The 27964-nt window shown below is 40.9% G+C and overlaps 1 protein-coding gene across 1 annotated transcript; it reads right to left on the bottom strand.

Annotated features, from left to right (window-relative positions):
- Positions 1–224: 224 nt before the first annotated feature.
- On the bottom strand, positions 225–27674 carry LOC106042978 (cytosolic phospholipase A2 epsilon-like). Its single transcript, XM_013192226.3, has 20 exons — positions 27519–27674; positions 25892–25964; positions 16713–16849; positions 16183–16314; positions 15265–15305; positions 14413–14455; positions 13900–13963; positions 12849–13009; positions 12554–12646; positions 11883–11920; positions 11036–11192; positions 10409–10545; positions 9331–9553; positions 7929–8043; positions 7136–7273; positions 6306–6413; positions 4145–4336; positions 3507–3673; positions 1848–2031; positions 225–958 (listed from the first exon to the last, which is right to left on the bottom strand). The coding sequence occupies exons 1-20, from the start codon at positions 27543–27545 to the stop codon at positions 720–722; spliced, it is 2469 nt and encodes an 822-aa protein (XP_013047680.3). The 5' UTR covers positions 27546–27674; the 3' UTR covers positions 225–719.
- Between the last annotated feature and the right edge of the window lie 290 nt (positions 27675–27964).

The raw sequence follows: 27964 nt of genomic DNA, 5'->3' as shown, positions 1-27964 counted from the left end.
TTTCAGGGAGGTAACTGCAGTACACGCATGTGACTCAAGACAGAACAGTTGATTGTCAGAGAAAATGGCAGTAGCCCTTCAAAACAAACTCATAAGTTTGATTTAATTGTTAAGAAGAGACTGAAGACCTAAAAGTCACCATCTATACATATTTATCACCCATCACAAGTCTGAAAATTTAAGTATCCTTCATGTGATATTTCATGACAATTCATAAAAAAATATCAGGGCAACAAAATTTTTATGAGGTAGAACACCATTTAATTCAAGTTATTAAAACCAAATAAAATATTTTTATATGTTAAAATCACCACCTTCTGTCTGAAGATGGCTTCATAGATCTGTTACCAATGGTCACAATGAAATGCCAGAATATTTTGCACATGAAAAAATACTAACAACCAAACCATTAAGATACTGCAGAGAGAAAGTTAAAACTATTCCCCTATCACACACAGCTGAATTTGCATTCTGTGCATCACAATGAGATGGTGTTAACAACAGACCAGCCTGTCTGATATCAAAACTCCTGACCAAAAAAAGCAACTATATCAGTAAACCAAACCATGTGGCTCTGAAGTCAGTACTTCAAGTTTTCTTTTTTGAGAAGGCTACTTAGAAAGAGATGGCGCCCGCCAAGAAGAGTGAAGTAGCTACTGCATTTGATATATAATTCTGTGCTGTCATGATAAATATTTAGTAAGAGAGGAAAATGCTGTTCAACCAGAGGCCTGTGCCTGTGATACTGGCTGGCTCAGAGCTTGTTTCTTCCGTGCCACAGCCATGCGCAAGGCCTGAAGAATCATGTTCTCATTGTTCATTATGTTGTAATTAGTCAGCCTCTGAAGTTTGTTGAAATCTTCTGCTTTCAGCGAGACCTCTCTCGTTGAGTACGGAGAACAGAAACTGGAGAGATCAATCTTGCCCTGTTCCATTTCCGCAGCACTACGAGCCATGCCTGTCAGGGGAAAAGAGGAAGGTGTTTGTATAGTCCCAGGGAATTATAGTCCTCTGATAGACTATGTCAAGAATAATTTAGAGAGATCACATATGTGGTTGCTATGAAGACAATTGCAGTGCTCTGATCTCTGAAAAATGTACTTCTAAACAAAACCCTTTTCGAAAAAGAGAAAAAAAAAAAAAAGCATCACTAACCATTCCATTGCAATCAGCACCGTCTACTGGCCAACTCGTGGCATGACATTTTTTGAGAGTTCACAGGTCATCAAGTCATACCATTAGGGTTCTTGAGAAGACTACATGCTAATGGTAAAAGGAATAACGAGATGTACAGGGCAGGAGGAGGCAGAATATTAGTAGCCTTGGAAATCATAATAAAAACAAAGGCAATGTGTCAAACAGTGGTCCGAAAGAACACTCTGACTGCATTTATCAAGTCTTAGTTTACATACTATTGCTTTGATTTCCCAGAATATACAATCAACATGTTAAACAGTGTAAAAAGAAAGCACAGTGGCCCTCCACAGGTCTATACTCTAAAGCTAATTCTCCCTAGATCTGAATGTCATAAAAATACATATTTGAAAACCAGGCTTTGTTCTACACCCTAAAGTAAAATTTTGGACATCACAAGGTGAAATTAGATCCCATTCCTCTACTTGAGAAACACATTTCTTCTTTCACTGAACAGCACCAAGATTCAAACTAAAATTATGCCCAAGATTTCACTGATTTTGCAAATAATTTGTGTCATCCCCTTTTGCAATGTATTCACTAGTAGGAACAAGCAAGCAAACAAAGGATTTTTGTATTGGGTTAAAGAAGAAACTCCCATGGAGTGAAGAAGTTAATTGGGTCAATAAAACAGCTGGGTAGTGCTAACTTACCTGGTGCTACGTATCTTTGGAAGGTGTCATTCACTAGTGGAAAATAAAGCAGGAGAGGAGCTCCCGGAGTGTCTGCACCATCGAACATGTAACACTCCTTCAGGTTCTTCTCATCATCCTTCAGCCCAATGTTGGGAAATGGAATTCCCTGCTCCGAGAAGTAACTGCAAGCCTGCTCTAGAGGCTGGTCAGTGCCCAACAGCAGCAGTGTAAGAAACGGAAAAGATACACAAGATCAGGCTACTGCTTCATGTTAAGCTGCACAAAATAGCCTGATAGCACTGGAAGGTTAGAGATAATGTGAGCACCTGCAGTCCCTACTTCTTCTGTTGCCTAAGGAGCTTTTTGAAAATAAACGTGCAGGAAAACACTTGATATTAAGTTGGTAAAGAAGATTTTAGATCAGTACCAAGGCACATCTTTAAAATGGAAATATGATTTAGGAACAGAACAGGTAATTTGAAAGACTGTTACAGAGCATCATTAATTAAAGAACTAAGAAAAATTTGCATCTAAACAAAAATAAATTTTCAGTCCAAGACAGTAAGGATTTGCAGTCATGTTACCTGTTTATATAGCAGTTATAATTTGTGAACTGACTTCAATAGATTTTAGCAGGGTTTTGAGACCAACTTCCCCATTTTAAACTTTGAATTTTAGAAATAATATGAATTTTCAAGCTAACATATTTTAAGAGTATTAGACTTCAAAATATAACACTAAAAGCATTTATCACAAAGCTCATTTGTGATGACCAAACTTTGTTAAATTATGTGACAAAACACTGAAGCACCACCTTTTTTATGTGAATTAAATATTTTCAGAAGAGTTCTGACTACCAGAAGGAAATGCAGTATGAGTTACTACATGTGGTTTTTTTTCAGCTACAGTACAGAGACAAAAAAATTTCATGTGGCATCACAGTGTAAGAGCAGCATGAGAGTATCATCCACTTGTAAAATAATGACAAAATCTTAACCAGTGAACTTCACATTTTCTATGGTGCCTTTCAGGAGCAGGTTTACAATTACAAGTATGCATTTGGAAGACTAAATTTGTCTTCTTAAGTGGTAAATACCACTTCTGAAAACTATATAACCATTTTATAATCAGATTTCTTCAAACATAGTAAATGCATTTGATGTTTTACTTCAAGCTCACTGCATTAGGAGAAAAAATGCATTCATTAAAAAAAAAAAAAAAGAAGAAATTCTTGACTCTCTAAGTTGTTCTTGGACAGCTGAAAACCACATTTAAAAAAATTAAAAGAGAAATAAAAATTTATACATTTAAGGAAAATGCAGAATAAATTATACATATGAATCACAGAAAAATTTTTTCCAGTTATATTTGTGCTATAAAATCTTATATTAAATTGTAATGGAAGTTGCAGCTCAACCATAATAATTTCATTGTGCCACTCTGCACTTTATTGGTGAAGCAGAGATCTCTGAGTATTCCATTTACTGTTCTTTCGAAAGTGATTCGAGGAAAAAAATGGAGTTGTTCTTCCCTGTGGGAATTTCCATTCTTCTTCTAAGGTTTGGAAACACAGTTTTACTAGTTTCTACTAATAACATTCTACAGACACCTATCTGAAAGCTGAAGAAAGCAAAGGAAAAGCCATTATTAAACAAAGTCATTTTTGAGACTTCTCACCAAGGTCTGCGATCCACCCGTGTAATTTAAGTGTATGATGACGTCTACTTTCCTCTCTGGTCTCATAAGGGGTGGACAGCTGGTTTCAAAGAAGAAAGCTGCATCCACCAGCTCCAGGTGCTCTGAATTGCCTCTCAGGTCATTAGGAGAGGTGTCTAGCGAGGTGTCTAAAAAGTGACAGATTTGGAGTTATTTACAAACAGCAGAAAGACACCTGTCAAGTTAGAAAACAAAAGAAAAGTGAGCTTTCCTCCCATGCAGGAATTTCCCTTTGCTTTTGGATGCCATGCAAAGGTTCCTTCAGCCTCTCCACTCACATTTTGTCAGTCTTTCCAAGGCCATAAGCTTCACCAAACCCATGGCTGGTTTTCCATATGTGAAGTCCCACCCCAATGATTTTCATCTCAGGAAGGACTGTCAGTACCAAATCTCCCCAAAACTGAACAGTCATGTTATTGGAAGTGAGGGATGTAAGGAGTTACTTCATTTTCCCTCTCTTTACTTTCAGCAAAGGATAACAACTGACCACAAAATCCGTTCTGTTTTCTGCAGGATGTACAAACGTCCCACACTGTATTCCAACCCCTGTGCCTGCTCAGATGACCACTATGGCACATGAGCAGAAGTGCTGTCTACACCTTTCCATTTTGCAAACTGCTCGTGCTGGATGTACTCGTTATGCATCTGGAAGCCCCTCAGGAAGTTGTGGTACTTGGAGACAGCAGGGCGGTCCGTCAGGATGTCCCGGAGAGTTGTGGAAAGGCCACTGGTAGGAGTGAACATGCAGGTAGCCATCTCGTAGGGCTTCTCAGGCAAGTCTGGTTGTTCCTCTAGAGATACATGGCATAAATTACACACAAATTATAGTCACAATTAAGATGTGAACCGGATGCAAAGAAGAGAAAGGATCAATGACTTCCCCAACAGTAGTAACAATACGTTTAGTGCTCTTTGTGGTCACCTTTTTAAAGGCCGGACCTGAAAGTTGCTAAGCATCAGCAAAAAGCAGTACAAGTTTTTTGATCCAGGGCTATATATGCATTTGAAATAAAAAGTGAGAATTAATCTGAACAGTATTGCCACAACATTTGCAACTTGTAAGAATCAAATGATAACATCCCAAATTAGTTCATTTCTCTGCTGACAATGGACTCACAGCAGCTTAGCTTCATGGAATATGAAAATTATTGCCTCTATAGATCATTTCTGGATGCTCTTCTGAATGCACAGGAATATATTTTTCCTCCTATATGCAACTAGGATAGAGAATTTGACACAGGTGTCTTTACAATTACATATCCAGCCACTCTTCAAGCCCATAGTATTTTGTGTGTATACAGCACATAAACATGACATCTGAAGTGGAGTTAAAGAATTCAGTGCTGAATGTGTTACACCATTAATTTAAACATTTCCATTTTAGCAGTGAATTAATAGAATAGAATAGTTCAGTAGGAAGAGACCTTCAAAGATCATCAAGTCTGACCTCTTCAGGGCTAACCAAAAGTTAGAACATATTATTGAGGTCATTGTCCAAATTCCCCTTGAACACTGACAGGCACAGGACATCAACCATCTGTCTAGGAATCCTGTTCCAGTGTTTGACCACCCTCACGGTAAATAGTTTTTTCCTTATATCTAGTCTGAACATCCCCTAGTGCAGCTCATCCCATTCCCATGTATCCTGACATCAGTTACCAGGGAGAAAAGACTGGCACCTCCCTCTCCACTTCAACTCACAAGGAAGTTGTAAAGAGTTATTTTGCCTTATGGTCTGCAGTGAGTTCCAGACAAAAGTTTGATAAAATATAAACTCACTTTTCTAAACCGTGATTGGTCATATTTGATTGAAGTAGCATTTTTCTCATAAAACATGAGGATTTTGGTAGATATTAAAACAATTTTCCAAGCAAACAAAAAGCAAGTAAAATCATTTCATTTATACATTTGAAGAGGTTATTGGTTTTAGATTGGGCTAAATTTGAAATTCTAGGCTTATTTTGAAAAGAAAACTTGAACATTTTTAAATTAAATGTTTTGACTTCAAACAGTTTGTTCAGTTTGGTTTGCACATCTGAATTCAACTCAAACTTGCAAATTATTTATATAAACCCAAATATGGTTGTTTTGTTTTGTTTTTTCCCAAAATAAACATAGCCCACAGAAATGTCACGTGAGTCCATTCAACATGAAACCACTGATTTCACTTGAATTTTAACAATGAAGTTGCTCATGGGTATTTTCAAGGAATGGTCTTTCAGTCCAGAGCTGTCCTTCTCAGCTGGCATAATAGATCTCTACTCCACTGATCTCCTCAGACCTCTGCTAAATCTTGCAGTTCAATCAGATTTTGAGGGAGGAATACACAATGCAGGGGGAACAGAAACTGGAGAAAAAAAAGAAAAAACTCTCAAGCTGCTCAACAAATAGAGATGCCATGAGGCTTTGATCAAAGCAAGTCTTCCCAAAAGTATTTTAACTCAGCACTTTAGGGATCATGTTATATAGCCATCCCTATCTTCTTTCCATCAAGGTCTGTCTGATAGTGCCTTACCTTCTAATACAAATCTCACTAATGCCAGTCTCAGATTAAGAAAAGCACTAGCTATTCGGTAACATCAAAGCACTTAATTTTCCCAGTACTTTCCCTAACCCAAGACTGAGAGCACCAGGCTGACAGAAGAAGGGAAAACATGGGAAATGTGAGTGCAGTTACTGTATCAGAGGTATGTTATTTCGTCCCATATCAAAGGGGCCTGGAGGAGGGAGGCCATAAGTCAAAAGGCACTGGAGATTTACCTATTTCAGTCACTTTGTCTTGGGTCCATCTGTGCCAGAAGTCCTCTGAATTGTCAGCTGCATGCCAGGCATCCAAGAGATTTTTGGAGAAGATACTACTCCACATTCCTAGGAAGTCAGCGATGGATAATGAGTAGTAGTGAGGTAAACACAAGGAATTGATTACAACAAACAAACAACAAAAAAACCTGCCTTCTGCTCCTTTCACGGCACTTTTCTAACTTCTTTTTTTATTAATTTCTTTCCAACTTTTACATAAGCCTAGACATCTATTTCAGTGATAGACTGACAGACTTGACTCAGAATGCAAACTCATTTCACAAGAAATTTTAAAGTTCTTTTCCTCCCACCTTGTTTTACCTAGAACAACATAAGTTTTGACAAATACTGCATTGCTATTTTCTTATTTTCATTTCCTTTTTCTTTCTATAGTGAAATATTTTCAACCAGCTCCTTCACTGACTCCCCTCCCTCATGTCCTATTTATTTCTTATTATTTCCCTCAGCTTCCACAAAGTTTCGTAGACTTTCAACTTCTAAAAGGTTTTGCACTTTAAGGTCAATGGTGATGTTTCAAACACACTTGCAAAGGTACATAACTTGTTTTTTTTTAAGTTTCATTTTCATAGTCCCAATGACAAAGCTAGCTGGGCAGATGAGTGAGTTTCAGGAGACATGCTGAATGTAACTGACTGAGATACTGAACTGCTTCTGATATGACCCAGTACCTCTGCTACCACATGCAGAACAACAGTTTGCTATGGATTAATTTCAAGAATCATTAGTGTTCGTATTAAATTCTTGTCAATCCCCCCAGGCTGGTGAGTCACCTTGCATGAAGCAGATCCGGGACTCAGGGAGCTTCTTCATCAGGCGACCCATGAAGAACTCACTGCCAAAATCCTCTGCACGAATGAAGGCACCATACTTCAGGAAGCCCACCTCGTACGGCGTGAACTCCACCCACTCTGCCAACACACAAGCCAATAATGTTAGCTCCAGCAACCAAGGGGACAAAATGCTGCTAAAAATGGCAAGGTCAACAGACACTGAGTGAACCTTTCAAGTGTCAGCTCTTGGAGGTGGCTGGTTTAGCTCATGCCCAAGGCAAACCCTGCTGACTGATGCCTCTCAGGTCTAGTAGGCGATTGAACCCACTATTGCACTTTCCACAAGGTTTTGAAAGAATAAAGTGAGGGCTAAGGGAAAATTTAAGCTTCTTTTTATCTAGCAAGCAGGAAGCTTTCTCATGGAAGGTGGACTAGAATTCAGTCTGGTTTCTACTGCATTTATTACCTTTAGCCAGCCATGAAAAATATACATTAAGTGAACTTAGAGCTTCTGTGAGTCATTTTCTTTAAGAATTCGAAGTTTCTGAGGTAGTGTCATGGATCTATGTCATGTTAGCAGTCTGAAGTTAATGTCTAAATATGCACACTTAATGTGACAGGGGATTTTACAAAATGTTAAACTGTTGCTGTCGATCCTATGGCTTCCCAGCTATTGTTTACATCTCTCAAGAGGACTTCTGGCTTGGAGCAAGAATTCGAAATGATCTGTCATTGTTTACAGGATCTATACCTATGTTAAAACATAGCTCTTATCCCAGAATTGAAACATTACCTCTAAAATCTTTGGTAGCAACTTTGTCCTTGACACTGAGGGCAAGGTAGATAGGCAGTGGGTTCTGACCCTGATTCACTGCCCGACGTTGATCAGAAAGTCTGTGGTAGCATTTCTGGATTAAAAAAAAAAAAAAAAAAAAAAGGTTTGCTGAAAATCAGTTCCATGAAGACATCAGTGAATATGGGATATTATTTATCTGAATTTCCTCCTAGGTTTACTTCCATATGCCCAATAAACAAAGGATAAGAAAATCATGGGAGCAGGAATAACTCTCACTAAGAGAAAGAGACATGTTCTATATTCAGTATATGACACCACTAATGAAGTACTTCACATGCTTTCCTAGCTTTATATTTTCAAATGTAAGTGAAAAAAACAAACAAACATGGCAGATCTGGCTAATTCTGCTATTATCATATACTTATCTATATAACTTATCTATATATATCTTATCTATATCTATTCTCTATATCTATTATCTATATCTTATCTAAATAACTTATCTATATAATATCCATTTAACATGAGTTCTTCAAGGCAGGATGTTAATGACAGTTCTAATCAAGAATTTTCTTGAAACTCATACTGAAGTTTAATATCCCTAGAGGAAAAATCCCTGAGCTGTCCAATACTAATGGCTTATGTTTTACATGAAATTGATATTTTGAGTGTACTTAAGCCAAATGAAATATTAACACATTTTCTAGGAAGCACTGAGGCCAGAAATACACTGTGAAATCTGATATGAAGTGCCAGTACTTTTTTTTTCCTGTTTCACTTGGACAAAATATAAACCATTTTTTATGGGGTTTTAAAATAAAATAGCTTTTTCTCCAGTTAACATCAGACTGCAAGTTTACATGGAAACTTTTGCTTTTGTCATTACAACAGAATTAGGAAGGAGCGGTCCTGCGAGACCAAATCAAACGCAGCTGAAAGGCACTGCAAAATGACAGTTCCTCAGCAAAGATCTCTCAGGAGCTCTGGATCAATACTCTTTCATAGCACTAATTCAGGAACTACATAGGGGGATACATCTGCAGTACATTCAATGTATGACTTGTGTAAACACTGCAAACACTGCAGCAGCAGAGACATTAAACATAGGGCTATAAAAAACACCTAAGAATCTTGAAAAAATCTTGGACAGCTACAAATGTTAACTAGTATGCCAGTTACTTTAGAGCTAGTCTAAGCATTTCTGTTACATTTAGTCACACTTTAGGCTTCACTGTAGACATACACTGCATCTCCAAGTTACTAATGTAAATAGATGCTCTGCCTGCATACCAAGTATAGTGTTATTAGCCAGGCACCTCCTCCTAGGATTTAATTTTCTTGTAATAATCATAAGGATCATGTCACCAACTTTATGAGAAGAAAGGTGAATAGACATTACCCCATCATTTAACATGGATTCAATCATGAGCCCCCACAGATCAATAAAAGATGTCTTATGTCCTGCTTGGGTCCTTTGGCTCAGCTCTCTGTAATAATTCCTCAGACTTCTCAAGCAAAAAGCACCCATCTTGCACTTGGTTGCTTGCTTCCGAGCTTCAATAATTACTTCTCCGAGATCCTTACGTGACCAATCTGCATCTTCATACAGTTTGGTCATGGTCCTGTAGGCAGGAAACACAATGGGGAGGGGAAAGAAATGAAGATGATGGTTTTAAAACTGAGAGTATATACTTTGCAGAGCTTTGGGCACCTCTTATTGTTTTAGCTATAGGTCACTCACCTACTTTGAGCTTACTTTGAACAAAAATGCAAATCTAAAGGCAATAAATCATAACCTCTTGGTCTGGAAGCCAACACAAGCAGCTGCACCAGCTGTCTGTGTTGTTTCTGTCCAACAGTCATTAAGCATACAGGATCATTTTGCATTGGATTAAGGATTTTTGCACTACCAGTAAAGTCTCATATTTTAATTAGGGATAAATTACTTCAAAGACACCAAATATTACTGAGGGGGAGAGGAGAGGCAGGCGCTGATCTCTGCTTTCTGGGGACAGCAACAGGACCTGAGGGAATGGCATGGAGCTGGGACAGAGGAGGGTCAGGCTTGGTGTTAGGAAAATGTTCTTCACCAAGAGGGTGTTTGGGTACTGGCACAGGCTCCCCAAGGCAGTAGTCACAGCACTGAGCCTGCTGGAGTTCAAGAAGTGTTTGTACAACACCCTCAGACACATGGTCTCATTTTGGGGTGGTTCTGTGTGGAGCCAGTAGCTGGACTCGATGATCCTTGTGCGTGCCTTCTACCTTGGGATATGCTGTGATTCTATGATGATTCTGTGAAAAATGTGGCACATAACAGGCCTTTCAAGGCCTATTATGAATGCCCTGGCATTCATAGGCCTAATATGGAAGCAGTAACTCATGACCCCTTTTACCCTTGCTGAGATCTAAAAACCTGGACAAAGCATGAGATTTGCTTCACATAATATCCCAACAATAGTATCAAAATGATTCCTCACCATGTTGTGCCAGATGAGCCACTGATGTATGAAATGCAATCCAGAACGCGCAACTTTTGAAGACCCAAAATGCTGCCATACATGGCAGTGAGTGCTCTTATCCCACACCCTGCTGTTGTCACAGCCACTATCGGCACCTGTTCAACACAAAGAAAAGGGCAGGAAGCACGGGTGGAAAAGTGACATCAAAGGACATTCACATCAAAAGAAGGCAGACATGAAAATGCAATATCCAGATGCTAGTAAAATAAAACACGTGGATTAGAGATAAAGTAATATTGGTCTATAAGCTATAAGCAATGTGAGTTTCTGGCCATCCCTGTGGAATATATTAACAGATCTGTGCACTTCATGAAGGATTTTTAAGAAAGATGGACCAGAATCATGGTTTGAAGTTCCTTTAAATGATCACTTGAAAGCCAAATGGAAATAGAGAATTTGCTCATCCAGATTGCTGAGCAATCCAGCTCAGATCACCCTGGATGCAAACAGGGCCCAGGAGAAGGAGCTGCTGACATAGGTCCTCATGCTTCATCTGGACAGAGGGGAGATAACACTCCTGTTGCCATCTCCAGGCCCAAGGGAAAGAAGAGCGAAAAATCCCACAGCAGTGCGTTTCCCAGCTACCTCGTGGTCTTGCAGGTCTTCCTCCAGATGAAGAACATCCTTCAGTGCAGCAGCAACCACCCTCCTCCGGTTTTGCAGGAAATTCTGTTCATCCGTGCACAGGTCAAACCCCAGGCGAGCATCTAGGTTTCTTGGCCTGAAACACAGACCCTGGGTCCTGAGACCAGGGCACCAACATTATATATTATTACTTGCTGTGGTCAACTCCAGTTGTGCTTGTGCGTGTGTTTACAAACCAGTTAATGGACAGCATAATGTAATAAATGAGAAAGAGCAACACCACAGACAGGCCTCAGCTAATTGCTGTAGCTGCTACCAAGAATGCAAATGGGAATGCAGGGCAGAACATGACATACTGCTCTGGTATTGGAATGAGGTACCTACAGCACTTTTCTGGTTTTGTTTGCTCATATAATTGATTTTTCATGTTTCAGCAGTGCCTACCATATGTGCCTGTAACTAGATAACTGCTGTCAACAGCCACCATGGTTAAATAGGGAAACAGCTACCACACCTTGTCTTTATTTTGTTGGTATTATACAGAAATATGATTTCTGTGTAGAACTACTCTCTCCATCTGTGGGCATAACAGTGCACACAAACTGAGACCTACTTGCTTAAGTGCACTACAAGCTCAGAAACTTGGAGGAAAAGGGACCCATGATTTAGTTATCCATCACTGAATAAGGACAACCTGGCAATCAAAAGCCTGAGACCAGAAGTGGAACACACACCTCTGCTTACCAAGGTCTGAGTATGCATGGCCCCATGCTGATTTCAAATGAGCTTTGTGTACTTGCAAATGTCTCCCAGTTACAGTATAAGGCATTGCTGGAGACTCACTTACCATTCATTTGCCTTTACATACAAGTCGATCGTCTTGTCCTGAAAATAGCAAATGAAATAATGTAAGCATGCTCAGGTCATTAATCCTGTGTATTCCTCCGCCACACCATCTACAGGCTGAGTTTTACTCTTTTTGCTGCTGTATGTGGCCAAGAAATGGTCTGGGTTATGAGGTATATAACAGGCCCCAGTGCAATCTGAGCTGGATAGAAACATAGACCCTCAGTTTTCCACAAATGAACACTTAGTTTGCCCTTTTTTTTCTAGGAAGCTCATTAAAAGCTGAGCACCTGAACCACAGGCATGTGGATGTTCTCTGTTTTACCTTCTGCTTCAGATTTCCCCTTTGCAAATTATCAGTATTAAATGTCACATATACTGTTAGCTCACATACAGTGTTGATAAACATATTAGATATGCCCTTAAGAAATTAGTTTCCACTCAGGACAGGGTTGAACAGCATGCCTGGAACCACATGCAGCACAAAAGCCAAAATAATCATAATAATAAAAAATATCGCATAGCTATACTGTCACTGACAGTTATTCACAGTTTACAGCTGCAGCATGTGTTGTGCCTGACTGGATCCAAGTCACTGGAGTGTAAAACCCATATCACCCCCCAAAATGAGTATGTATTGGGATGGAGTTTTATTAAGAACTCACTTCTCACCTGTGCTACTGTTATTTTCTCTTGTATAGGAAGCAAGTTCAGAGCTACAGTCACAGACTCATTCATATCCCTTTCATTTTGGCTTGATATAGACTGGAAAAAAAAAAAAAAAAAAAAAACAAACATAAAAACATGATGAGGAGAGTTACACAAAAAGACAAAAAGAAGTAAAAAGCAGTCTCCCCAGCCTCACATATGTGTGTTCACTTACCAATTCCCTGCATACACAGACCTCAGAGGTCCCCAAAGAAGCACACAGCAAAGAGCCATCTGCCCGTTAGGGGCGACCACGTACCCTGCTGAGCCGCCTCCGCCGCGGCAGCGCCACGGCCAGCGCTGACTGGTGGTATTTGATGTAGTGGAACCTGGCCGGTGCAGTCGGGCACAGGCAGGAGCTCAGCGTGTGGGTCTGGGTCCCTTCGTATGAGCCATCCACTGTTAGTGCAAATTTCCTCTCTGAAGGGATGACAGAAAAAACATTGTCACATCCTCACGAACAGGCCTTGCTATCTTAAAGCTAATAATACTCAAAAACACTGTGTGTCTGCCCACACTTCTTAGCTATAAGAAAATTTCCATCTTGTGGGGATCTGAACTCCACCAGTCCTCACCGAATTCAGCAGGATTCATGGTTGTTCACCACAGATCGCAAGTAATTTATGTTGGGGGATAAAAAGGTGTTTCAAATTTAAGTCCTTCTAAAAAATGTGATTTGCAGTGTGAAAGTATCCCTTTTTGGTTTGCACCATAGCGTGTGAGGTTGGAGCCATCAGGAGATGCCAGAGCACAATGTTTTAAAAATTGCTTAGGAAATACATAGGTCCACAAGCATAGGCTTAACACAGTACTGATGTGCCTCTTTAAAATGTGCAACAGGTACTTTTGCTAATATATTGTGTGTGTCTCATGTTTCACCTAGTGGCATGTTTTATATTTTTACACCTAAAGAAATTTTTAAAAGTGAAATTGAGAAAGAGAGGCTCAGTCCTCATCCTGCCTATTTTCTTTTTCTTTGAATCCAAAAACAAGGATTTTGCTCCAGTTGAGGACTTGGAAAAATTCAATGCCCTGCACAAATGATTTGGAAAGTTATAAGCATCTGACAAGATATTATTATGGGGGAAAGTCTTTTGCAGGGAAACCAGACAGCAAGCTCATCAGGCTGCACTCTGCAATTATCTCTGCGGTTTTGATCACTTACAGTCCCCTCCAGAGGCCACTGACATTGCTGAGATTTTGCTTTGCATCTTCAACCATTTTAAACCAAGGTGTTCAAGAGTAAAATGCTGAGCACTTTTGCTATAAAGCAGCCTACAGATTTGCTCCGTAAGTCAGCAAAGGCTCACCTGTGCTATCCTTCCTCATCTTGCCGCCATTCACCTGCACATCCAGACAGGAAACTTCACGGGACTGGAAGAAACGACCAGAGAAAGAGAAAAGGCATTTGCTGCTGGTCAAGCTTGGCCTCAGCCAAACCCCTATGTACATGCCCAGGCTGGTGCCAGGCTGTCACCCCCCCACCAGGTCAAGGGAAGTGGCATTTGGCATCAGGAAAAAGGGCCCAGGGGAAGGGGTGCAGGGTGGGCACCCCAATGAGGATGCTCAGCTTGGTTGTCCCCACGCATCGGGGGATGATCATCCACACCAGCCCTGCTCAGTTTGGGCAGAGGCAAGCACTGGAGGCAGCTGCAGCCTCTCCCAGCCTGAGTCACCAGTGCAAATTGCTGGCACCAGCATTTGCCTGCCCCATGTCCAATGCCTCCATGCCACTCTATGGAGCAACTGCCCAGCACCTTTAATCCTGGTTCTGCAATAAGCATGGCCATACAGCAGGGAAAGGGTTAGGAAATAAAAATTACCACTAAGACGCCATTAGTAATAATGTTTTCAGGAGGATCCGGACTAAAAGACAAAATAGAAAACAATCAGTTCACAACTAGCACTCTCCCAGTTCTTTTTTCTTTCATTATCTTTAGAAGCCTGTCTTTGGACAGGCAACATGAGTAAACAGCATATGAAATTCTAGCTGGACACTCAGTCCAATTTGCCTCTCTGAGGCTGAAAATTAAGCCTGGGTACTCTATTTATGGAGAGCTGCTGAACAGAGGAGCTCCTTGCTGCATCAGACAGGATCATTTTCTGACACAAAAGTACAGGAAGGGCAGAATTAGACTATTGCCCTATATTGCTCAGGTTCAAACCTGGGCGATCAGTACTGAAAAGCTGGTGAATTCATCCAACTTGCAACAGCAGCACTAGGACTGATTTTCTTTCCCATTCTCTCCATTAACTGTACAGTCAGAATAGAAACACAGTAAAAATATATTTGTAAATCTATTCCTACAACTCAAATTCCAAGTATTTTCCCACATTCTTATGACAAAGCAAACATCTGGGACAGACATCCCAGGAAGGTGTAAAACTTAAAATATCCTCCTGCAAAGAATGCCCCCTGCAGCCTGGCGAGCAGTAGCAACCAGGAGACATCTCCATGCCCATGTCAGTGCCTGTGCTAGCTCTTCAGTGTGTCTGGGTGCCTGGTATGGATTCACCCCTTCTCTGCTAAATGACGTACACAAGCATTTCCTGAACACCCAAAATTCCCTCTAGTTTATTCAGACTATGACAGTGTTAGGAGGGGCTGCAAGCATAAACAGATGTTTTGTATATCAGAAACATTTGTTTGCTTGCATTTCTGTTGATTGACTCACCTGCTCTCCATTGTGAATTCAACCTCCAGCTCCTCTTTTCCCTGGGAAAGAAAATGAATTATGTCACTGCATGTGGATTCCTCTGTGCTGAAAAATACCCTACAGGAATCTGTGCTCCTCAGGGAACTGGCTCCAAGCCAGTGTCCACCTTTAGTTTCTGCACACACCACAGATTTCATTTTCTTTGTGTTTTATCTGTTATACTTCATATCGCATACTTCTGATGTTGTAGCCATTATATCAGCAGGCTTCTAGTTGACACTTTGTAAGCCAAACATAATATATATTGCAGGATCTCTTGACAGTTGCTCTGCATTTCCGCAAGCTTAGATTCACCCTCCACTGCTTCACAGTCCACCTGCAATTCCCCTTTCCCGCTCACAAGCTCTCAGTGCTCCCCACTAATTCTCAGCATCAGCAAGACTGAATTTCTCTGGTGCATCCAAATCACCCTGCCCCTCTCCCAAGCCTCACCCACAACCTGAGCGAATGGGCCTGGTGGCACATTAACATGGCAGCACAGTTGGGCATGCAAAGCCCAGGGTGCTCTGGAGAATGAACTTTGGTTATGAAGTCAAGATCGCTATTTTTTATATCAGTCGGACATGAGCCGCAGCTCAAAACCATGAGCTCCGACTGCAAAGGAAAGCCTAAAACTCTCAACATTTTGACATCAAGTAGAGCAACCAAACAAGCCTGATAATGTTGGCCAACTCTATCTGTAAAAGCAGCACCCAAAATTTACTGTAATTACTGAGGCAAAACTGGGCACCAACCCCTGAAACAGACGGGCGTGTTCTGATGACTAAATAGACAGTAGGAAAGGCCTCTATACTGGGCAGGTGAGATGAAAGCTGAGAAAACCACATTCTCACCTGACCGTGTCCCCTTAGCTTTGTCTTTGAATTTTATTCCTACCTGTGGATTCAGCTGGAAACTTAGCTGAATGTTTTCTCCGAGCTGGATTTTGGAGACATCAAAGAAAACAGTGAGGAGATGGTCATCTTGTGTCATGTTGTCCTCATCACAAACTTTCAGCTCCAGAATGTTCTGGGAACAGAAAAAATAGATTGTATGAGATTTAAAAAATATAAGATGCTACAGTTACTTCAGTTCAGCTGGAGGGATTTGGGTAAGAAGTTCAAGAAGGAATGCAAAGGAAACAATAAAATAGAAGTTTTACAGTTGTTCTCTACAGGCTCCATTGACTATGCAGTAATATACAGTCTTATGCACATGTCAAAAGCTAAATAACTGCAGTCAGACAGTGTGAATACTTCATAAAGAAACTCAGGAAGACCCACAGTGTGGGAAGCTATGGTACCATTTCATGTCTGGTAAGAAAAATGGCTTTTAGGCAAGGAAGGGGGCATCTGGGCCTTCAGCCTGATCATCAGGAGGTGGGTAGAAGGCAAATGCCGACTGTCGGGGATAGCTGTGGTTCCTACCTTAACCTGGCTCTGAATCGTGAAGTGGAAGGTCTCGTTCCACGTTGGGTTCTTGGTGTTTGGAATCGTTTTGGTGCGGAAATGCTGCACCGAGGCTGTTGGCAGGCTCAGGCTCACGTAGCAGTCAGACTGGGTTACTGCAGAAGAGAAGGGAAGCGTGAAAGCAATGGACCAGGGGGCCACATTTGGTACCCCGTAAGCTGTGGCACTGTATGAATTTTTAAGCTCTGTACACAGGACAATATGCACAATGTGAGCTGGGATTCTAGATAAGGTGCCATCAAGTCAGTGCTGTATGGCCAAACTGACTCCACTCTTTGTGAAATCCTAGCATTTTTCTCTTCTTGAGAGCTACCTCTTTTCATTGCAGGAAAAATAACAGTGAAAATAACGGAACATGCCTTAATGTTTCTGGGGTAGCTCTGGCTGTAAGTTCTGTCCTGTCTACTTTTCAGAGCATCCTTTCCTTCCATTAGCACATCTGGCTGCCAACACATTGGCAGTGGAAGCTATTTGCACTGAAGGTTCTTGTGAAGCACCATTGCTGTCAGAGGACAGATCTCTGCTGAGGCACCTTATCTCTGGCTGCCTTCTTCCCTTTGGTAGATTAAAGGGAACACACACACTGTGAGAGTTCAACAACAGAGCTTCTCAAGAAAAGATGCATATATTCCTGCAGAGGAAATAAACTGCATTTAATCCTTTGCTAAGTGGATTAAAATGAGCACATGGAAGAAAGGAATTGGAAATACTGTACAGTTTGAAGGTGTAGCATTTGTTTTGAGAAGCAGCTGTCCTGAAGGAGAGTTTTAGCCAGTAAAGCTCTATTAAAATATTTCTTAATCTCACTATTTTCACCTCCACCTTTGTGCCTCAGAGTAGCAATGACATTTGCAATATGATGTACAGATGAAAAAGCTTGTCCGTGCTTCCCAGCACATACTGAGATGACGTTGCTGCTTTGCACAAGATGGCATTGCTTTTGCTTTGTTGTTTCAATTAAGGGTGTGTTCAATTCATAAAGTTCACCTGTGAATTTGAATGTGCCTAGTTGCTAAGTGGGGCAAACTTTAGGGTTTTCATTTTCCTTTCCCTGACGAAGAGGCTAGCTGTGAAGTTTGGCTTCCCACATGAGCTCCTTCATAAGTGAGGAATATTTAGGACCAAGGTTTCAGAATGAAACAGTGTTCCGCAGCTGTCTGCAGTGCTTAGATCATCAATGAGCACTTTCATTCTGAAGTCAGAATAATTTGCCTGTGAATGCTTTTTGTCATAGTCATTAAGCAATAAAATCCAAATGTGAATCATGAGATGAGCAATTCTTTGGATTCACACTCCAGAGTCGAAGATGACCACCATACAGAACACATTTTTTTGTTAGGAGCAAAACTTATGTAAGTACCAAAGATAACATGATGGAATATTGCCCATAAATGCAAATTCCATCATCAGCATTGCATTTCCTCTATTTTTAATGCCACCTACTTGAGCATTCCTGCCATTGCATAGCAAACACACCTTCATATGACTACACTTAGCCTTGTCCCACTTAGTTTTATCAGTAGGTCTGACTTTTGGGAAACACAGAGTAAATGACTTGGCCCCTTAGTGCACTCTATGTGTAACTGAAGAATTAACAAAGCAAACTTTTTTTTTTTTTTAAATGATCCCCTATGAGACTTAAGTCATCTTTGTTTGAGTAACTTTGACTGATGAAGGTAGTTGTGGAATATGCAAAAATATATAAATTATAAGAATACCAAAATACATAGAGATATCCAAGTTTCTAACAGTCCTAATAGCTTCCAAACTTCCATGTCTATAGAGGAAAAGGCTGTATGAAAACATTTTTTGATGCTTGGTAACTCCAGATTGAGATCCACACATTACTGTCGGATCTTGTCCCCTCTAGGAGGAGGATCAGAAGGACCCACTGAAGTTTGTGAATGACCCTGATATTCTGCCTGATTGGCTGCAAGTATGAACTGGTGTGAGAACTGGCACTCCACTCTGCCCAAGCCTATCATTCACACAGCAAAACATCACATCACGTTATATAAAGGGACTCTTTGTGTATATATACAAGTCTCCCATTACCAGGCATGTGCAAACAAATTGTCATTATGGTACGTAAGCCTAAAAGCCAACTGACTACAGGAGATGAACAGCAGCAATGATGCTCACACATGATGTACCCATCAGAACTTCCCAGCAGCAACCTGTGTCCCTCCCCTCGACCATGACATGTGAGCAGCTGTCGAAACATGCTTGAGATGGCAGCTGTGGTATCACCATGGGGCAATATCCTGCCAAAAGCAGGTGTGGCAGCAGGTGCTTATGAAAGCCCAGTCTCTTCATGCAGTTATTACACTAAGTTTCTAATTAGCTTCCAGGATAGCAGCAGGACTGGATTTTAATTGTGCTTTACCATTAGAAAGCATTACAGTGACATGACCAATGCTAAACAACACGATGGCCCCAGTACCAATGCTGTACCCCTAAACAACAGCAGGGCACCAGCTGTTCTGGCTCAAACTGAAGTCTCACTCCTCTCATAAACAGCTCAAATTCAAACAAGGTTAAACCAAAATTTTAACCAAAATTTTTAATTTTATTTTTTTTCCCTCTTTTTTTTTTTTTAATGTGGTCTCAAACATTGAACTGCTTATCCAGGTCATCTCCATGATCACGGATGTTCTTCACTTGGACTCATCCATCTCATGAAATACAAACTATCACTACCAGCTGAGGAAAGCATTTTTATTCTTCATCCAGCACCGGGGAGAAGAGAAACCTGGCTATGGGTGGGTAGAGTGGCATTGCTACCTTCTAGAGTAAAAATTTAGATATTTTGGATCATTAATTAATTAATTTATTAGGATTTTTTTAAGACATGGGTTACTTCTGTGGAAATAAACACCTTCATTTCCAAGGCCCTTAACAGACTTATGGTATTCATTCAGGCCTGGGAGAATGCTTCCTGCCTCCTGGCAACATTCAACATTAATCTCCATCACCTGCTAGCTAAACTTCAATAAAAAGCTTTCGCGCACTCTCCCACCCTGCCCTTCATTTAGGGTGGCACACACTACGGGTATCCATAAAACTATCATTTTCATTTACATCTCTATAAAGCTGTCCTTTGCTGAGATTATGCCAAACAACAACAATTTTTCTGTTTTCTTGGCCCTTGTTGGGCTTTATCAGTCCACATCTTTTTATTTTATAATGAGATTTCAAGCAGCATCTAGAACAATAGGCTGTTGGTACATAATTGCAACTGCTTAAATATCATGGTGAAGTAAGTAATAAATAACAATGAAACTATATCAACAACAGTGCAAGAACCAAACACCGGAGGAAGTCTGCGGGTTCCTCTAATAAATATCACATTAGACTATAGTTCCTCAAACAATAATGTATTTCACTGGCTATGTTTCATTTCTGGATCTCAAGGATCTTTCCATTAATTGATTTCATACATGTCAGAACTGCAACTGCAATGCCATAAAATATTTTTGAATATGTTTTTAAATAAAATATAAACTACACTTCATAATTCTATAAATTATTATATACAAAATATCAAGCCTTACCTTAGAAAAAGATCCAAAATGGAACTTTGCAAAATTATCAAGCCTAAAAAAAAGCCCCCTCCCCACCCCCCGAACTTCAGAAAACATCATTATTGCACTTAAAAAATGCTGAAGAATATTTTTTAACTCTATGCCAGTCCATTTAGCCCAGTGCCCCTCAGCGTCCACTGAGGGCTATAAGATGTTTTCAGGAAGCAGGAAATGATGGCTTGAAAATGCTCATCTCAACATTTCCATCCAGTTTTGCTTTTTTACTTTTTTTTTGTAAACCTTAATACTCTGAGGCATTTTGTTTTGTTTTAGTTTGATTTGTTGATTCCACTTAATTATTTTTTTTTCTCTCCAGAAATCTTGTTCTTCAGTCCTTTTGCCCTTTTTTAGGAAAGATCTTTGGTCTTACTAGGGTTAGACATCAGTGTCAGAGGAGCCCGTGACCTATATTTCGTGAGTGTCTGAGAGGGCAAACATCAGATAATACTCTTAGCCCTCACAGTTTTAAATTCAGAGACTTCCTAAGCCAAATCTCATTGCACTTTTTTTCTTCTAAGAGTTTGTCCAGTCTGCCTTGAACCCACCCACATTTTTGCCATACATAGTCTCCTGCTGTGAGGAGTTCCCTAAGTGAAACAGCTGCGGAAAAAAAGAAAAAAAAAAAAAAAAAAAAGACACTTTCTTCTGTTTGTTATCAAGCTATGATGGCTGCCCAAGGACTGGAAAAGGCTGAGCATGAAATCTGAAATTCTTTACAGAAAAAGTACTGTTTTTAAGGGTGGATTGGATTGGTGTACATACAAGTCTCACACCATTAAGGAGTCAGGATGCAGATGAGGTCCACACCCAGATCTGGGAACTGGCAAGCGTAGCTGGTCCAGGAATACTAATAACCCCAATGAGCCTGATGGGGATGTGGGTGTGCTCAGTGGGAAGGGGGAATGTGGAGATCATAAACAAGCCACTAAAGTCACAGGTGATATCAATGATGTCACCGATGCATCAATACACAAATGGAATTAGTGTTGACATATAATTTACACATTGATGAATCAGTGGGGAAAAGATGGAATAGTACAAGGATGTATTAAATAAATTAAGGGCTAAATATTAGAACGAAGCAATTCAAATAGTCTTAGATCAAAATATTATCTTATGCACTGAACTTCCATTAAGGATGTAGTAATATCTGTTTTGTAGTAGATATTAGTGAAGTTTTGCGACTATTATGGTGGATTGGTTTTCCCATTTCCATTTATTATCTAGAAGATAAAGCAGATAGAACAACAATGAAACTAAGATGTGGTACCAGGTTGGGAGGAATTCTAAGTACAAGGTGAGTATTAAACACAGTGATACAAAGACTGCAGAAATCGTGCAAGAAATGGGATTCACTTCCAAAAAAAAAAAAAAAAAAAGGATGAGCATAACTGGAGAGAAGCAGAAAGAGCTGATTTAAAACACAGAAAATGTTTAAGATGGCTTGAAAGTAGGTGACACTTTCCACCTGGTTCTATCCAGAAAGGTTTCCAGGAAACGGAAAATTATATAAAAGAGCTTGAAAAGGATGAATGAAAAAAAAAAATCAGTGTTAGGAAAACGGTATTGTAAAGAAGTCAGCATAACTGGTGATGGATGCCCACATGCTTCTGGGTTCCCTAAGGCTGTGCCAAGCTAATCTTTAGGGAATTGTAAAGATGACTGAAAAAAAAATTAAAATATTCCACAGTATTACACATACAAAAAAAGCTGAATTCTGTGAGTAGTGCGTTTTTCATTTTAGGTCTCCTAGTTTGCTTCTTCTCAGAGAAAGTCAGATAGTTATCAACATGAAATTTGCACTAGCTTTTACATTGCCAGTAACTTTAACCAGCCATTAATTTATTTAAAAATTCGAATCATGTTTATTTTATGTAATCAAGGGTACCTAAGTGAAATATGTGACTTAAACAAGTCTGTCTGTATATCAAACTACATGCTGAAAGCCTTAAAAGCAGATCTTCCAGAAAAATGTTATTGACAAATTTCACACTCGACAAAGAATGAATGATACCGGAAATAAACAGCAGTCAGTCAAAAATAGATTCAGAAATTAAGTGTATGCAAGACAGTGTCATGACTGCTACAAAGTTTGTAATCCTCCAAAGTTTGTAGTCCTGGGTACAAAGCTGAACTTAAGGGAGGCGACATTACTAGTTGAGTCCTCAACTCCAGGAGAGATAACAAGAAATCTTAGTCAAGGCAACCAAAAAGCAGACGTATCACTCCTGTTTCTTTGTCTTCCACTGGATGGAGGCTTCAGTCCATTCAGACTCACAAACTGACACGCTCACAGGCTGTCTGTGCTTCCTACCTGCAAATCTCCTATGGTTTGGATACCAAAAGACTGGCTGCCCTGCTTCACAGGGAAGGTATTTCTTCTATATCAAAATATCATTCCTAATTTCTCTTCTACATCTTGGACAGTTCTTTTAGGGATTTTCTTTCCTTACCCAGTGGAAGTACCCGACAAACAAAGAATTCACCTTTACAAGTATGGTATTTGTTTTGTTTGTGCCATCCATGGTTTGACTTACATGACCGTTTCAAACAGATAACAGCTTGGCTATGTTGGCGGTGAAATGTTTGTTGCTCTTTTTTTTGCAAGCAACATCCAGTACAGGCTTCATAGCGTAAGGTAAAACAGCCTTAGCCTGGGGAGCCTGTGCAGCTCCAGACCCCAGGCCATGCTCTGAATGCACCACTGCCTTCAAACCACTCCTTTAGGCAGCGGTACAGGCTGGGAACGTGCGCCTGGCTGGGAAGCAGAAATGCTCAAGCATCGCAGTACCTGGTCTAGGCTCTAAATATTTCTACTATTGGGAAGGAAAGCAGCAAGACATAGGCAACTCTCTTCAGAACAGAAATAGTTTGAAGCCAAAAATAAAACACGTTGATCTAGATGAGAATAAGACATAGAGGAATTTCAGTAAGCTCATTCTCATGTGGAGAGCTTAATAGAACATGAATATCTGTGGAGATATTTAAGGGCAGTATTTTTCAACACTTCCTTCTTTCAGCTCAGAGTGCACTTCAGTACCTTTAAGTAGATTTTAGCTATAGCAAGAGATTTCTGTCCAGCCTCTAATTGAACTTCAGATCTCCTTTCTATACAATACAAATAATTCATACAGACTCTTCTTCCCCATGCATTCAGCAAAAAGAAAGTACCTTAATTCTTGTCAATAAAAATGAGAGTGAGAAATTTCTATTCATATACCTTTGGGCTCTAGAGGAACAATAGCAGAACTCAAGGCAAATCACTATAGAAAGGCCCAAACAAATCTCTTGTACTGCATCATTTTAACTGAACAAATTTAACTTCGTGTGGTTCCTACAGAAACATTGTGGACTGAGACCTTCCTATCTATGTAAATGAATAAACACAAGACAATCAGCCATCTCCTCAGACTGGAGGTGATTGTCACTCACACCTTTTTCTCTTCTGCTTTGCTGTTCAGGTATGTATGGAGCATTAATAAAGTTCTACATACCTGTTGACTTCCAGGGACTTTGTAAACATTACTAAGAATAAAAACAGCTAATAGTGCAAGCACTCAACTAAGTTTTGAAACACACATCTCCTATAGCTGAATCAAATGGGACAGTCATAGAATCATAGAATTATTTAGGTTGGAAAAGACACAGAAAATGATCTAGTCCAGTGATCACCTAACATCACCAAGTCCACCACTAAACCATGTCCCTAGGCACCAAATCCACATCTCTCTTAAATACCTCCAGGGATGGTGACTCTACCACTTCCCTGAGCAGCCTGTTCCAATATTTAACTAGTCTTTCTGTGAAAAATGAATCTATGAGAGATGTCAAATATCCATTCCTAAGCTCACATAAAATGATCTGTGCTATGGACAAGTTGGACATTACTGTAAGAAGGAACCATTGAAGTGACCACCATCTCATTGCAGCATTCCTTATGACTAAATAACTGTTCTTTGTTTTGCATTTGAATCTGCATTTCATGCATTCTGTGCAAAAAGATCTTCTGAACTACAGCTGGTGGCTGGACCTCAGCATTGGTTCTCGAACTTATTGAGGCTCACCTGGGGGACAAAGCAGTCATTGGTCCCAGCCAGCATGGGTTTGTGAAGGGTAGGTCCTGCCTGACTAACCTGATTTCCTTTTATGATAAGATGACCCGTATGATGGACCAAGGGAAACCAGCTGATGTGATTTTTTTGGACTTCAGCAAGGCTTTTGACACGGTTTCCCATAGGATCCTACTGGACAAAATGTCCACCATACAGCTAAATAAAAACATCATACGATGGGTGAGCAATTGGCTAACGGGCAGGGCCCAAAGGGTTATGGTAAATGGGGCTGCGTCAGGCTGGCGGGCAGTCACCAGTGGGGTCCCTCAAGGCTCCATTTTAGGGCCGGTACTTTTCAATATTTTTATAAACGATCTGGATGTAGGAATAGAAGGTATTTTGAGCAAGTTTGCTGATGACACCAAACTTGGAGGAGTTGTGGACTCGAATGAGGGTGGAAAGGCCTTGCAGAGGGATCTGGATCGGTTGGAGAGCTGGGCGATCATCAACCGCATGAAGTTCAATAAGAGCAAGTGCCGGGTCCTGCACCTGGGACGGGGAAACCCTGGCTGCACGTACAGACTGGGCGATGAGATGCTGGAGAGCAGCCTAGAAGAGAGGGATCTGGGGGTCGTGGTAGACAGCAAGTTGAATATGAGCCAGCAGTGTGCCCTGGCGGCCAGGAGGGCCAACCGTGTCCTGGGGTGCATCAAGCACGGCATCGCTAGTAGGTCAAGGGAGGTGATTGTCCCCCTCTACTCTGCGCTGGTGCGGCCTCACCTCGAGTACTGTGTGCAGTTCTGGGCACCACAGTATAAAAAGGACATGAAACTGTTGGAGAGTGTACAGAGGAGGGCTACGAAGATGGTGAAAGGCCTGGAGGGGAAGACGTACGAGGAACGGCTGAGGTCACTGGGCCTGTTCAGCCTGGAGAAGAGGAGGCTGAGGGGAGACCTCATCACAGTCTACAACTTCCTCGTAAGGGGGTGTCGAGAGGCAGGAGACCTTTTCTCCATTAACACCAGTGACAGGACCCGCGGGAACGGGGTTAAGCTGAGGCAGGGGAAATTTAGGCTCGACATCAGGAGGGGGTTCGTCACAGAGAGGGTGGTTGCACACTGGAACAGGCTCCCCAGGGAAGTGGTCACTGCACCGAGCCTGTCTGAATTTAAGAAGAGATTGGACTGTGCACTTAGTCACATGGTCTGAACTTTTGGGTAGACCTGTGCGGTATCAAGAGTTGGACTTGATGATCCTTAAGGGTCCCTTCCAACTCAGGATATTCTATGATTCTATGATTCTATGATTACACTGGCAAAGATCTAAGAATATATAAAATTCTCTAACTACAGTTTTTCACCTTCACCATACCATAGTCAAACCTCTTCTCTGTCTTTCCCTCTCCTTTTATAAATACTCTGTGATGTTTGTGACACTCGGTTATTTTCCAGGTGGTTTTATAAGCACATGGACAATCCAGGGGTATAGTAAAGATACTCACACAAGTCTGCTTTCCTGGCATTTTTCATCCGTATGATTTTTACAGTGAGCAAGTTGCATGGAGAGGGTTCTGTCTGTAGAACAGCATAAAAAAACATGGGATTAGCATGCAGAGAGAAAGAACAGAAGCATAGTCATAGATGGTTGGTATTGAAACATTTAATAGAACACTATCTAAAATGTTTCCAGACTGAGGTTCTTCCTTGTGCATCATCTTCTCTGTCTTCCCAGATTTACAGCCAGGTGTGGCCAAAGACCTCAAATGCACACTCAGCCACAGATCAAACCTCCAATGCCCTCCATTTTCCATTCTGAGGAAACTTGTGGAAACCCTCAACTTGTGGAAACCCTCAACTTGTGGTGGCTGACTGACTCTTAAAATGCAACCACAGAAAAATAAGTGATAGTGAACATTGCTGTGTTATTAATACAGGTGATACACATCTTGGTCTGTGCAAATTCAGAGGATGTCATATATATCTACTATATTTCACAATAAATAGTTGACAATCTAGCAGGGCAGGAATTAGTAATGATATCGTGATGTAACAACACTGCATGTCAGCTGGTTTATAGTCATATAGCTCCATTGTTATGTTTGACATAGGGCAGCACTGGCTCTCAGACAATGAAGAATAAAAAATATCTTCCAGGAACCTAACCCAAATTTCTCAAAAGGGGGCAGTGAAAACAACTATTCTGTAATTATTTATGTCAGAATAATTCACTTTATCCGTTTTTCCTTATGCAAAGGTCACAGAAAAGTGTCATTGGAAATCCTGTGAAACCACCTAAACATCGGTGGTTATCAAAGATATTTAACAAACCTGCCAGGGAACTGGTTTGATTTTGTCATCCTCCCTCATCTAAAGCAAGGAGTGGACAAACATGGTACTTAATCAAAAGTATGGAGGTTGAAGGTGAGGTAGTTTACCCCCTAGATAATTGTTTGTGTTTTCTTCTTTTTTAAAGGAATAAAAGGAGAAAAAAAATGCATTTTTAATGCTCTGAACCACCACCAAACAACAAAAATAGGAATAAAGAATAAAGTCTCTGTAGCAATGTAACAAATATGTAAGAGAGATCTCATGCACACTACCCATAAAGCAGGGAATACCACTGCAACAAATATGTAGATAGCTGTACAACAATGAAAGCCTGCTGTGTTACCATTCATTCCCTCATGCCCCCAAGTTCCCAGAATTTCTAAGAGAGCTCATATTTCATTCCTTACATAATATCAACTTTCTGTCTTTCCCTATGCACTCATTGACATTAGTAATGCCTCTTTGGTTTTCCTTGGTGGGTTGTTTTGCCTAATCCCATTGGAGGGAATTGAAAGACTACAGCAACATATAAAAAGATGTCTTTTTTTTTTTTTTTTTAATTGGAGATTTACAAAATATAGTAAAATTACAGCAGCATTAGAGCCTTTGCATTCCTCGAGGGAAAACACAAATTGGGCACAAAACCCAGGCAGAAGTCACCCACTGCTCTCAGCTCTGGTGCTGAAGAAGGAATCTCAGAGCTGAAGACACAGGAACAACAACACTTCCCACAGAAGATCCCCACTACTGCCAAGGCTGCCTACACAGTTCATCCCAGAGCCTCCTCTTCCCTTTTCTTACCTGGCTCGTGCTGTAAAACACCCCCATCGTGGTCTTCTCCGCGTTCAAGCCAGGTGCGAAACGCGGCAGCGGATGGGTGCGGAGGAGTGACCACGAGGCAGCTTCTCGCGCTTTAAGCTGCCTGGAGCAGACAGACAGGTGTGTGGGTGCCTGACTCAGAGCCCGCCTCGCCCCAGCCACTTGAGCAATTCCCCAGTTCCTCCTCCTCCTCGCTGCTGGCAGGTGAGTGCCTGCAGCTGACACACAGACACCCCAACTCCGGCAGTGCAGGACAGCCTTGGCAGCTGTGGTCAGAGGGGCATCAAGACCCAACAGGGATCTTCCCTTCAGAGTTCTGGGCACTGAACAAATATTTGGTACTCTTGTGAGCATCCCCATTCCTTCTTTAGGGGGCCAAAAAGCTTTTGCATCATGGAGGGCTGTCAGACTGCAGCCTCTTGTGCAGA

Source organism: Anser cygnoides, chromosome 5, assembly GCF_040182565.1.
Source record: "Anser cygnoides isolate HZ-2024a breed goose chromosome 5, Taihu_goose_T2T_genome, whole genome shotgun sequence".
Lineage (NCBI taxonomy): Eukaryota > Metazoa > Chordata > Aves > Anseriformes > Anatidae > Anser > Anser cygnoides.
The sequence above is the reverse complement of the archived record's forward strand: the minus strand, read 5'-3'. Positions and strand labels throughout refer to the sequence as shown.

Excerpts from the sequence above, each read along its gene's own strand:
- LOC106042978 (XM_013192226.3), bottom strand. The coding sequence starts at position 27,545 with ATGGGGGTGTTTTACAGCACGAGCCAG. Across the intron at positions 10,546-11,035 it reads AAGACCTGCAAGACCACGAG|GTGCCGATAGTGGCTGTGAC; the intron begins GTAGCTGGGAAA and ends TGTGTTGAACAG. Across the intron at positions 3,674-4,144 it reads GCAGTTTGCAAAATGGAAAG|ACACCTCGCTAGACACCTCT; the intron begins GTGTAGACAGCA and ends GTCACTTTTTAG.